General features: G+C 44.6%; 1 protein-coding gene across 1 annotated transcript in view; it reads right to left on the reverse strand.

The window, feature by feature from the left end:
* Nucleotides 1–8,271: 8,271 nt before the first annotated feature.
* Nucleotides 8,272–13,727, reverse strand: part of HADH (hydroxyacyl-CoA dehydrogenase) — a 128,020-nt gene continuing 122,564 nt past the window's right edge. Inside the window, exon 8 of the mRNA XM_033956337.1 lies at nt 8,272–8,734. Coding sequence (XP_033812228.1) covers nt 8,616–8,734 — 119 coding nt within the window. The 3' untranslated portion in view covers nt 8,272–8,615. The remainder of the gene's footprint in view (nt 8,735–13,727) is intronic.

Below are 13,727 nucleotides of genomic sequence, written 5' to 3' on the forward strand. Positions count from 1 at the left end.
GTCAGAAGCTTGTGTCGATCGCTGCTGCTGCACGAGAGAGACTCCCACAGCCTACCTAAATTCTGGCAATGCAGGCATGCAGCTTACAAGTCCGGCGTCGCGGCGGAAAATAGCCATGCTGAGCAGTGAGCTCAGCACGTACACAGATGAAAGCCTTGCTTGCTGATTGGTCCGGCGGCACGTCATCCTCCGCGCCTCCCATTCTTCAGGAGCACGCCACAGCCACTGAAAGACTCCGGCCCGCGTGACACACTACCGGAGCCGCGGCAAAGGTGAAAAAGAGCCGCATGCGGCTCTGGAGCCGTGGGTTGCCGACCCCCGCGTTAGTCATTATAAAGTGCCTGGATAACCATGATTCATGTGAAAGGTAGGTCTTGAAAATCCTGGCCTACATTTCCAGATGCTGCCTTTCATGAAGTCGCGATTCTACAAATGGCACTGGTACATGACTGACATGCAATCGGTGGCTTTTTTTTTTTAAGGCAGCTGCCAATACCGGTGCTGTTTGTAGAATCTGGCCCTCGATGAAGTTACTTGGAAATATTTTAAAACAAATAGGAGGAAATTTTTTTTTTTTCACTCAACAAATAGTTAAGCTCTGGCACTCATGATAACAGCAGGTAGCATATCTGGGGTTAAAAAAAGTTTGTACAAGTTCCTGGAGCAAAAGTCCATAATCTGCTATTGAAACAGAGACAGAGAAACCACTGCATGCCCAGAGGCCCCGATGCAGAAAGGTTTCCTTGCAAGTAAGACTGCAAGGCAATGCATAAAGGTTCTCCGTGACTGCCACCATTGCGGTAGCAGCCACCAAGAATCCTATGCTAATGCGTTACAAGGAGCTCATTAGTATTCTAATGAGGACTCCTTATAATGCACAGCAGGGGAACATTGTTTCTCATGCAGGGTCTATTGTAGTCTTACTTTCCTGTCAGTACCTGAGCGTCGATTGGCTCAGGCACTAACAGGAAAGTTAAGATAACAGCCAATGCTGCCTGTAAAGGCCCCAGTGCCTAAAAAAATAAAAAAAAAAGAAAAATACCCCCTCCATCCATGGACCACCCTCTTGCCAAGCCCTCTAAGGTAGCCCCACCTTTAAATTGAAGATCGGCAGAAGAGATGCCCACTCCCTCCTGCTGCAAGGGCCTCACCTACAAACCCAACCCCCCCCCCCCACCTTTAAACTGAAGATTAACAGAAGGGATACTGTGATTCCCCCCCAAAAAAAACTCTCCTCCTACCTATAGTTTGGAAATCAGCAGGATGTATAGGGAAGGCCCCTCCCAGTACACCCCCAGATGCCTACCATTTTGAAAAAGTGGGCATGGTATTCCTCCTGCTGATTTTCAATTTACAAGTACCGGGGGGGGGGGGGGGTAGTTCATTATTGTGCTGAGCATTGCTAATAATATATATAGATATAGATATGTGGAGGGGCAAAATAAAAAAAAACGTCTAAGTCCCCTTTTGGCCTAAGTCCCTAAACATTCAACCCAGAAGCAAGGAAAGTGTCCATAACCAAAACATACATCCATGTTTTGATTATGGCCTTCCTCTGCCTAAACGCCCAATCTCCACTACGTCTAAAAGTACCCCCACAGCACGTCTACACTTTTTAACCATAATGAAACAAAAACACGCCTAGGCCACAAAGAAGGGCTTTTAGGCGAAGGAAAAGCCAGTCCTTCGCCTAAAAGCTGGATTCTGTAACCGGTGTCTGTCAAAAACAACACCGGTTACAGAATCCTCCCCCCCCCCCAACAACGATCCAGGCAGGAGGGTGCCCAAGCCCTCTTGCCCCGTTGAAGCCGCGACCCCCCCCCCCCGATAACATCGGGGCAAGAGGGAGTTCAAGCCCTCTTGCCCCAGGCACCTGCGGCACCCCCAACACGATTGGGGCAAGAGGGAGCTCAAGCCCTCTTGCCCCTCCGACTCGTTCGGGCCAGGAGAGAGCCCAAGCTCTCCTGGCCCCGGCGACCCCCCCACCCCCACAACTCATTTGGGCCAGGAGAGAGCCCAAGCTCTCCTGGCCCAGGCGACCTCCCCCTCCCCCCGTTACTGTTCGGGCCAGGAGGGAGCCCAAGCCCTCCTGGTCCAGTCAACCCCCCTACCCCCACCCCGCACTACATTACGGGGAGGAGGGATCCCAGGCCCTTCTTCCCTCGATGCAAACCCTCCTCCCCCCAACGACCGCCCCCCCCCCAAGCTCCCTCTTGCCCCGATCGTGTCAGGGGTGCCGCGGGTGCCTGGGGCAAGAGGGCTTGGACTCCCTCTTGCCCCGATGTTGTGTGTGTGTGTGGGGGGGGGGGGAGTGCTGCATCGCGGCAGGAGAGATGCCTCATCTCCCCTACCGCGATGCCATCACTCCTCTACCCAAACTGCCGCAGGTCACGGCAGTTCGGGCAGAAGAGTGATGGCATCGCGGTAGGGGAGATGAGGCATCTCTCCTGCCGCGATGGTTAGGTTGCCGGGCCGCTGAACTGATGACGCCAGCGGCCATCAGCTCAGCGGCCCGTTTTTCGGCACTTATTTTATTTCGGCACTGGTTTTATTTCGTCTAAGTGAAAAAGGTCTAAGTGCCGACTAAACTGTATTGGTTATTCCTGTTGTACGCCTAGGTGTAGGTCGGCCCACCTCCCGCCCATTCCCCTCCTCTAAACACACCTCTTTTCTCTCTGTGCGTTTAGAGGCAGGGGAAAGGCCTAAGTTGGTTTTAGATACGTCTAAAAACCAGCTTTGGTTATGGGTACTTGGACAATCAGGCTTTTTGATCGTCCAAGTAGCCACTTAGGACACTTTTTAGACTTTTTTTTTTTTATTATGAGCCCCATATCGTTCCCACCATGGTATTTTTTACCATGGTGTCAGAGCTTTATGCATGCTGCCCTCACCAATTTTGCATGAATATGAAGATAAAGAAAAATTGAATGGCTTGATGAGGATGAAGACTGCAATATACAGGATTCATACACCCTATTGGCCATCTGAAGATACCAAAAAAATCACTATTCACATATTAGACTAGTATGATAGATTTGCATGTTTCATGTGGCATGGCCCAGGCACTGTTTCCATGTGCAATTTCATCATTAATTGATACTAGAGCATGACACGGGGACAGATTTGGCCCCATCCCCATAAGAACTCAATTTTCCCATCCTGTCCCTGTGAGTTTTGTTGCTGTTCCTAGCCCTGCCCCATTCCTGTAAGCTCTGCCTTAACCAAGCCTCAAACACTTATGATTTTTAAGATGAGGACAGAGCTTGCAGGAATGGGGCAGGAGCAGGAAAAGAACACACCAGGATGGGAAAATGAGTTCCCACAGGGATGGGGAAAAATTTGTACCCATATCATTTTTTAATTGAGACTGTAAAATACATGCCAGTTTCCATTTTTATAGGTTAACACCTGCCCCATCTGGAAAATGAAGCCAGTTAAAGATATGCTTTCAGGTGGGGATGTTTGGTGGAGAAGGTATACTGTAAGATTCCGCTGCAGAGAAGTCTGCTAGGTTCACACTACAGTGGAGAGAGAAATAGTCAGTTTCCTTTAAATACTTGTTTCTTGGCATAGCTGGAAGTATAGGTTGAGGCCAACACAAGAGTGTGTCAAGGTGAAACTTTCTCCACAAAAGATGATGTAAGTTCTGGTTGATGTTACTGCTCTGTGTCATAGCCTTGAACATGTCCTGGATGGACATGTCAATGTATCCTTGGGCTGGGATGAGGGAGGCATAGGAGCCTTTGCGGCCTGCATCTGCATTAGCCCCAAGGGCTCTTGTCTGAACAGGGCCCAGATCGCCTCTTGTAGTGTCAGTGCTGGTAAGGATAGAGACAGTAGTTAAGCAGTGTTCAATACTAGTTGGTGAGGCATGGGAGACCTCGATGCCAAGGTATACTGCACAGAGAAACCAACTGTATATAGATGGTGAATAGTCATCAGCACATCCACACTTTGCCTGTGTCAAAGATGATACCTGGGAGAACATAGTGGTATGGCTAGGAGGAGTGCTAATGCTTCTTAGCTTTTTTACATGTTAAGTCTCCTGCTTTTAGGAGCATCAACTATGATGAAGTAAAGTTTCTGTGTTGATTCAATCCCCATGCATGATACCCTGTGATGTCAAGAGGTTTTATGGGGACACCAGGAAATACTTCTTCACCGAAAGGGTAATTGATCGATGGAATAGTGTTCCATGTCAGGTAGTCAAGGCCAGTAACACGCTAGACTTTAAGGGACGATGGGACAGACAGGTGGGGCTGCTCAAGAGGAACACTTAATAGATGGAATCTCGAGGGAGGGAGGGTTCTTGAGTGGGCAGACTTGTTGGGCTGTCGGCCCTTTTCTGCCGTCATACTCTATGTTTCTAAGCTGGGTGGTGCAGAAGTTGATGCTGGAGTCAAAGAAAGTTGAACGTTGGGCTCTGAATCCCTAGCCATGCGGTACCAAAAAGGTTTTGAACTTGAAGTTTGTGGGCTTTGTGAGCTCTTTTACATATAAGAACAGAGGACACAGTCAATGTCCCAATGCTCAGGACCGAGGCACTGATACCACCAATTGTATGGCTCAGAGCCTGATATGGTCATATTGCATCAACAGCATTTCTTGAAGCCGCTCGGTACCAATTTGAATATGGAGGCAGTATCAACTTGGATAGGAGGGGAAACCAGCTGACGTACAGTTGAAGGGCTCAATGGCCCAGGGAGCTCAAGAACAGAAGCCAAAAACTATTCATACTCCCGGAAAAGGAAAGGGGTGCAAAATGGCCCAAAGTTGATATAAATGAATAAAATGTGGTAAAAATGAAGGAACTTTGAGAAAATGAAAAAAACAAAAGAGAAATGACAGGAAGGCACCAAAAAAAAAGTTTGATGTGCTGAGAACACTGAAGACACTGTTTCTAAGCTCCATGGAAAACGAAGAACTGCCTGTTTTCATGGGATCAAGATGGCGGCGAAGACGGACGCCTGAACGGGAGTAGCGCTCCGAATCGATAGTGAACAGCGCTGCATATTTTCTTTCCCCTAACGAAATGGGGAAAAGAAAAGGGATCTCTTGCCCTAACCCTCCGGCGCTTGGGACCCCACAGCGTCTGGTTCAAACTACGATAACGACTGCCTTTTCCCGTCCATCTGAAGGAACCCTTCCTACCTCGGGGGTGAGCCCGGATTCATCGGGGGAACTCGGCGCAGGAGCTGCACGGGCGATACTGAGCCCGGAGCAGAGGTCGGTCCCTCCCCAACCCGGAAGTACTCAGATGCAGGGAGACACAGGAGTTCAGCTGCCCGAAGAGGAAGGGCTGTGCTCCAGTGAAGGTGGGACACCAGCACGGGAGACTCAGGAGGAAGGTGCAGGTGGAATATGTCAGCTATCTCCTAGCACCATGGAAGGAGAGGTGAGAGGTGCTCCGGGAGAGAATGCCATCTGTTTTGGGGAATTAAAAAGACCGCAGAAAATAGATATGGAGGCGCTCTGGCAGGCCATATCTATCATGGACGCCAACCTTAAGTTGAGTCTCTGACTATGGGACTATTTACTCCAAAGTAGAACAGCAAGGAGTGTGTCTGTCTGACTTAACTAAAAAATTGGAGAAACAAGAAAAAAATTTAAAGGAAATTAAAACTGTACAAATGGAAATGGTTAAAGAAAGATCATTTATTTCCCGTAAGTTGGAGAACTTTGAAAATTCTTTGAGGAAGAACAATTTAAGACTTTTCAATTTTCCTAAATGTCCCGTCATTTCACCTGTTGAGATGGCGAGAAAATATTTTCAAGAGGTTCTTTCCATTCCATTAGAAAATTTACCTCCAATTGTGAGGGCTTATTATCTGACCTTAAAGAAACCTCAAGGGGAATCTACAGCTGTTGAAGATCCGAAAGAAAATTTGGACATAAACTTGTCTTCATTTCTAGAAAGTTCCCTTGAGGTGGTAACCGACAGGACTACTTTGTTGCTGACATTGGCTTTGGAAAGTGATAGGGAATATATTCTTCGTTTGTATTTCCGACATATTAATGATAAGTTTTTGGGCTCTAATGTGAGAATTTTTCCAGATTTGGCTCAGAAAACCCAGAAGCGAAGGAAGGAATTCTTGGCCCTAAGGCCAAGAGTCCTAGCTCTTGGGGCTACTTTTTTGGTTAAATTTCCAGCAAAATGTTATATTACCTATCAGAGTAAGAATTTTCTTTTTTTTGAGCCCAAACAGCTTTTAGATTTTATTGGACCAAAAGAAAGGTTGGAATCTTAGTCCAATGATAAATGACCTACCATCCGGCTGTAGTTAGGGTTACCTAGGCCGTTACTTTAGTAAGAGTTATATTTCTAATTGTGAAAATTTCCTTTCTTGATCCCTATAATTGTGGAATTGTGGACTAAATATTAGTTAATGTTTCCATTACATCTGATTGTATAATTAGGTGATTTCTTTTTGTTTGCTTGCTTGATTGTTTCCGATCTTTTTCAAGTTATGTATGCTTGATTAAATTTAAAAGATTATAAATAAAAAAAAGAAAAAAAAAGAAAACGAAGAACTGCAGATCCAACAAATTGACACTCGATGGGAAGACAGCAACATGTGTGTGGTATGGGCATTGCTTAAAATTTAAAGTGACAGTGCACTTGGTATGTCCATACCATGTTCCGTAGATGACATCACCCATATGTGAGAATATTATATCTGCTTGTCCTCAGAGAACACCAATACTTCTACTAAATTTACCTGTGAATTCAAGAAAGCGTGGGACAGACACGAGAGGAGATAGGATACTGCAAGATGGGCAGTCTGGATGGGCCATTTGGCCTTTATCTGCCATCATGTTTCTCTGTTTCTACTGGTAAAACAGAACAAATAGGGACTACTAAAGAGTTATACACAGAAACTATGCAAACGGAACACAATACCTCGGTCAGATGCAAACCCTCACCAAATGCAGAATAAGGGATCACAAATTAGAAACAAATATGAAGGCAAAAATTGAACTGGAAACCACAAGAATTGAAATTAGTCAACCTGCAATATGGAAAAAATACAACAAATGCATTTCCTCTTGTACTGACAAAATACAAAGACCACTGCAATACACATTTGCTAAAGTTAATATATTCCACTTAAATTCAAAAGCACACTTTTCTACCTTTGGGCATTTTATTTTTCCAAGCATGGTAGTTCCAGTTTCTCTCTTTTGCTTTCCTGTCTTCCGCTCTCTGTGTAGTAGGTGCTATTGTCTTGTTTCCACTTTCTTTCTCCATTTCCTTTATTTAATTTTATTTGCATTTATATATCATTTCCTCATCAAATACCATGCAAAATGGTTTACATGTCACAAAAATAATAAATCAAACAGTGAGAATAAAAAAGGTAAAATAAAACCTACATTTTCCTTCATAACTGCTATTAAAAAAAAAAAGACAAAATAATGGAACAAAAATATTTAACTTTCTCCTAGATATCAGACTAAGGGAATTTGTTCCACAGCTCTGGTCCAATCACTCAAAAACTCTCATTAAATTGTTATAAAGCAGAGTAAATGGCTTGAAAACTGCCCTTTAAATACTGACCAATACACAGACTGTACAGATTTGTTTAAATCTCTCCAGTGAATTCAGCGCACGTTCCACAGAGATTAAAGTATAAGAAATGTTAATAAAATGGGACCCACTAAGGCTAAAATGTGTTCATTATTGCTCCCAAGAGGAAATCCTTGAGGATTCTGGATGTCAGGTCTGCAATCAGCAAAATAGAAACATATCAAAATGTTTACCACCAGCAACAATTATATTGGAACAAAGATTTAAGGAAAAAAATATGCCCATTAAAAAAGTCGTTATGCAATAGAAGAAAAATGATAAATTTGATTTAATCAAATAAAGAAAAATTTTAAAGGCTCTCTGTGAGCTAAATATTATATTTAGATGAATGAATATTTATATTTCCGATTAACCCTAATTTGTTTGGGTACGTAGAAAAGGAAGCATTACTGTAACAAAAAAAAAAAAAAAAGGCTTGGCAGAAATAACAGCTTGATTCGCCTTGGGTATTCCCAATGAATTCATTGTAAAGGTCATAATGAAAAGAAAACTCTTCCCTCCATGGAAAATAGTCCAGTTATACAACATTATTGGGATTAGGTTATGCTGCACACAAACTGAGCAATACATGCTTTGTTTATGTAACACTCCCTCCCGTACAGAACCATCAAGGAAAACATTACAGATAGCCACTGCCATCTAGTGGGTACAAATTAGTAGCACATTCACACATGAAATCCAAAGACAGCCTTAAATTCTGTTTTATTTTCACAAAATGTCCTCATCTTGTTTACAAACACATATGAATTTTTTTTGTTGTATATAATCTGTAGGAAAATGGACTCAAGCATGAAATATCAGTTATCTGCTCCAAGGCACTAAATGTGGAAAACCCTTTCAGGACCCAAGGCTTGCACATCCCGAAACATTTCCCAATAGAGACACAGCTATCATTCAGCACAAGCTATTAGTTCAACTAGATTACATTCAGCAGGGTCCCAACAGGAGAGACAGCACTGGTACAAAATTGCTTGATCCTTAGCAGCCTGTAGATACAAATACTGAGAGAGCGGGACTGCTGACACAATTAACGGTGTTTGTAGAATCCTTCTCCAGTCTTCCTGCCAAACTTCTTCTCCCGTACAAGCTTGTCCAACAGCGGGCTAGGAGCAAACAGAGGATTGCCAGGGTCTCCCTTGTGCCAACCTGGAGGGGGAAAAAAAGAATGAGGGGAAGGGAAGAGAAGGCACAGTTTCTCAGATTAAGTGCAAAGAGACAAAACATGAAAAACATTTCAGCCAGATATCCAAAACCACTTCTTCAGATAGGCAGCCTTTGTGTTGCCCTAATCTTATCTAGGTATCCAGATAGTGGCTAAATATTTCCAATACTATAGATAGTATTCAACATAAAACTTTGGATAGTCAGCAATATTCAGCCACCTTTGTTCTGCCCCCATCACCATCTTGATAGTGCCGAGGCATCAAGTTTCAGCACTATGCTGATAGGGTAGGGCATTTACCCATTAAGTAATGCTGAATATACAGAACGTGAGCAATTTAAAAGCCATGGCCACAACCCATCCCCTTTAATTCTATTATTTCAGTCTCTGGGATGTAGCCCACATTGCTACACTGATATCATATCAGAGGTTCTGTGTAGATAATGGGGGAATGCAGTGACACGTGGTGATGCTCTCTAGCTCAATGAATCCCCCTTTTTAAAAACAATTCTTTGTTTAAGAAAGCATGAATAATGCTGACTGCGCCATAGGAGGAAGAATCTGGATTGCGCAAAAGTAAAGCATGAAAGAAAAGAAAAAGGTAAATCCTAGGAGTTCCAGTATGTAAGAATATAAGAATTTGCCACTGCTGGGTCAGACCAGTGGTCCATCGTGCCCAACAGTCCGCTCCCGCAGTGGCCCCTAGGTCAAAGACAAGTGCCCTAAGATAAGCCCTACCTGCTTACGTACTGTTTCAATAAGAACCCATCCAACTTTGTCTTAAATCCATGGAGTTTTCCACCACTCTCTGGGTGAAGAACTTCCTTACGTTTGTACGGAATCTATCCCCTTTTAACTTTAGAGAGTGCCCTCTCGTTCTCCCTATCTTGGAGAGGATGAACAACCTGTCTTTATCCACCAAGTCTATTCCCTTCAGTATCTTGAATGTTTCTATCATGTCCCCTCTGTCTCCTCTTTTCAAGGGAGAAGAGGCCCAGTTTCTCTAATCTCTCACTGTACGGCAACTCCTCCAGCCCCTTTACCATTTTAGTCGCTCTTCTCTGGACCCTTTCAAGTAGTACCATGTCCTTCTTCATGTACGGCGACCAGTGCTGGATGCAGTACTCCAGGTGAGGGCGCACCATTGCCCGGTACAATGGCATGACAACTCTCTCTGATCTGTTCGTGACCCCCTTCTTAATCGTTCCCAGCATTCAGTTTGCCCTTTTCGCTGCCACTGCACATTGCGTGGATAGCTTCGTCTTGTCAATCAGTACTCCCAAGTCTCTTTCCTGGGGGGGGGTCTCTCCAAGTACCGCCCCCGACATCCTGTATTCGTGCATAAGATTTTTGTTACTGACATGCATCACCTTACACTTATCCACGTTGAACCTCATCTACCATGTCGCAGCCCATTTCTCAAGCATGTTTATGTCACATTGCAGATGTTCGCAATCCTCCTGCGTCTTCACTACTCTGAATAACTTCGTATCGTCTGCAAATTTAATCACCTCACTCGTCGTACCAATTTCCAGATCGTTTATAAATATGTTGAAGAGCACGGGCCTAAGCACTGAACCGTAGGGCACTCCACTGGTGACGCTTTTCCAGTCCGAGTATTGTCCATTTACTCCCACTCTGTTTCCTATCCGCCAGCCAATTTTTAATCCACGTGAGTATTTCACCCTCGATTCCATGACTCGCAATTTTTCGAAGTAGTCGTTCATGCGGAACCTTGTCGAAAGCCTTCTGAAAATCTAGATATATAATGTCAACTGGGTCACCCTTGTCTATCCGTCTGTTTACTCCCTCGAAGAAGTGCAGCAAGTTCCTCAAGCAAGATCTTCCTCTGCTGAAGCCATGCTGGCTGGTCCTCATCAAGTCGTGTCCATCAAGGTGCTCAATGATGCGGTCCTTTATCAGCACTTCTACCATCTTTCCTGGTACCGAGGTCAGACTCACCGGTCTGTAGTTTCCCATATCACCCCTCAAACCTTTCTTGAAGATCGCTGTAACATTCGCCACCTTCCAGAATTACTGCTGCTGGGTCAGATCAGTGGTCCATCGTGCCCAGCAGTCCGCTCATGCGGCAGCCCTTAGGCCAAAGACCAGTGCCTTAACTGAGACCAGCCCTACCTGCATACGTTCTGGCTCAGCAGGAACTTGTCTAACCTTATCTTGAATCCCTGGAGGGTGTTTTCTCCTATAACAGCATCCGGGAAGAGCGTTAAAGCCTTCCACCACTCTCTTTGTGAAGGAGAACTTCCTTACGTTTGTACGGAATCTATCCCCTTTAGCGCCCTCTCGTTCTCTCTACCTTGGAGAGAGTGAACAACCTGTCTTTATCTACTAAGTCTATTCCCTTCATTATCTTGAATGTTTTGATCATGTCCCCTTCTCAGTCTCCTCTTTTCAAGCGAGAAGAGGCCCAGTTTCTCTAATCTCTCACTGTACGGCAAGAGAATGACACAGGGACAAATTTTTCCCCCATCCCCACGAGTTCTTCTCCTATCTCTGCCCCATTCCTGCAAGCTCCATCCTCATCTGCACAAGCCTCAAAACACTTTAAAATGATAAGTGTTCAAGGTTTGTTCGGTTAAGGCAGAGATTACAGGACTGAGGCAGGGACAGCAACAGTGACAAAACTCATGGGGATGGGACGGGGAAATTGAGTTCCTGCAGAGATGGGGACAATTTTGCTCCTGTGTGATTCTCGATATTGCATTCATGGCCAGATGAGCCATTTGAAAACGAAGATATTTCCTGTGGGCTGGAAGGATGGGAATGTGTGTATAGGCTTCTTTAAAATCTGGAGAGCAGAGCCAGTTGTTTTTCTTTAACAGTGGTAATAGGGCTCCCAGAGAGACCATGTAAAATTTCTCCTTCATCAAGTATTTGAAAGCACAAAGGTCCATAATAGGATGGAGACCTCCGGTCATTTTTGGTATGAGGAAATACTTTGAGTAGAACTCTCGGCCCCTCTCCTGCAGAGGTACTTTTTCTATGGAATTGAGCTGGAAGAGGGCAGAGAGCTCTTGGCAAAGGAGGGTCTTCTGGTGGGAGTTGAAAGAGGACTCTCTTGATGGATGGGTTGGAGGTGTTTTCTGGAAACGAAGGGCATAGCAACTCGTAGGACCTATTGATCTGATAGTATCAGGGATCACCAATGAGAATATTTTTTTTTAAGTCACTACTAGATGTCGGAACATGTGATGTTGTTTGTCATCTTAAGGTAACACCAAATATCCCTGAAGCAAGCACAAGCCAAATGATGCCCATCAGGCTATTTTCACATCTAGTAAGCAGGTTCCATCTGAAGACATTACTACCATACTGCCACTGTTTGCGGTCATTACCTAACTACTTCTCACCCAAGAATATGACTGTGTTTCTGATGGGAAACACACTGTTGGGAAGTATTGTTGCAATACTGTTTCCTATAAATAGACCCTATATTTCCCCTTCTGAGGGGGCACCCTGCTTTTCATTCAAATAAGGTGGCGAGGCCCTTCTTTTTTCATGTCTCTGGAGCCTGGCTGACAGGGAAAAAGTCCAGAAACTTGTCCATCTCAGTAAGCATTCCCTGGGCTCCCCCAAGGAAGACCTTCCGCTGGATCGGTCCTAGGGCCCCACCCAGACACCAGCGGAGAAGGTCCCAAACCCTATCCATTCTCAGAGAGCCTTCCCTGGGGCAGACTCTCTCCTGGACTGGTCCTAGGGCCCCACCCTGAACTCTTAAGTCAGTCCACTGGAGAGTGTCGGGAAGTCTAAATGAGGTCAGATTTGTTTCCAGCACTGACCCAAGAGTTATCAGGAGGTTGAACTGAAACCCCAGGAGGTTCCCCTCTGTGGGGATGTTCCTGCTTTTCATTCATACATGTATATCAAAAAGACTGACTTCAATGAAAAAACTATCTACAGAGAGTGATCAGTGCATGTGTAGTACGCTCAGAGATATGAAACTCCAAAAAGGAAGGCTTAAAAGGCCACCTTTGCGATAAGAGTTCACCTTCCAGTCATTGTGACCTCATATATGTCTGATCATTCTCTGAAAACAACGAACAGACTGCAGATAATGTACAAGATGCAGGCGTTGTTTATTAATAAATGCAGTAACATATACACCCTTATAGCCAACCAAGGGACCCGACACGGTCCGTGTTTCGGATAACACGCCTTCCTCAGGGGTCCATGGTGGTTAAGCAAACTGCATAAAAGATAACAAACACACGCCAATCACGATCAAATGGGGTCAAGTAAGTCAAGTGTTGTTTACTGCAGATTACATTGGATTTTCTTTCTCCCTTTTGTGCATGATCATTCTCCGAGACTTGATGGAACAATGTATCTGATTCAATTGGTTCAAAAATATTTTTTTTAAAAAAACTATTTCTTGTCTTCATATATTTGAATTCATTAAGGTATCCCTGGTTTTTTCTAAGGAAACGGATTTGTGCCACTTTCATTCATACATGGCAGAAGTACCTCTTCCTACTCATCTCCTCTGACTCAGAGTAAAATTCTGCCCATGTACCCTCCAGAGAGGACCAGGATTCCTTCCCTTCTTCTGCTCTCCAATCAATTTGGCATATCAGTTCCTTGCAAACTGGTTTGTCTGGCATTCAGGCAAAGCGGTTCTAGAAAATGACAAAGGGAAAATTTTTCCCCATCCCATTCCTGCAAGCTGTCTTGATCTGCACAAGTCTTTAACACTTTTAAAATCTTAAGTGTTCAAGGCTTGTACAGTTAAGGCAGAGCTTGCAGGAATGGGACAGGGACAGAGCTCACAGGGACTGGATGGGGATACCGTGTCATTCTCATTTCAGACAAATAATTTTGAGTCTGTGAGGAGAGTCCTCGCCCCTTCCACCTACTCCATTCTTCTCACATCTCCCCACATTCCTCAGGCTTCCAGAGACATCTCAGACCCCTCTCTTGACAGGAGCAGTGAACTCAAGTTTTTCATTTTTCCATTTT

Source organism: Geotrypetes seraphini, chromosome 1 (assembly GCF_902459505.1).
Source record: "Geotrypetes seraphini chromosome 1, aGeoSer1.1, whole genome shotgun sequence".
NCBI lineage: Eukaryota > Metazoa > Chordata > Amphibia > Gymnophiona > Dermophiidae > Geotrypetes > Geotrypetes seraphini.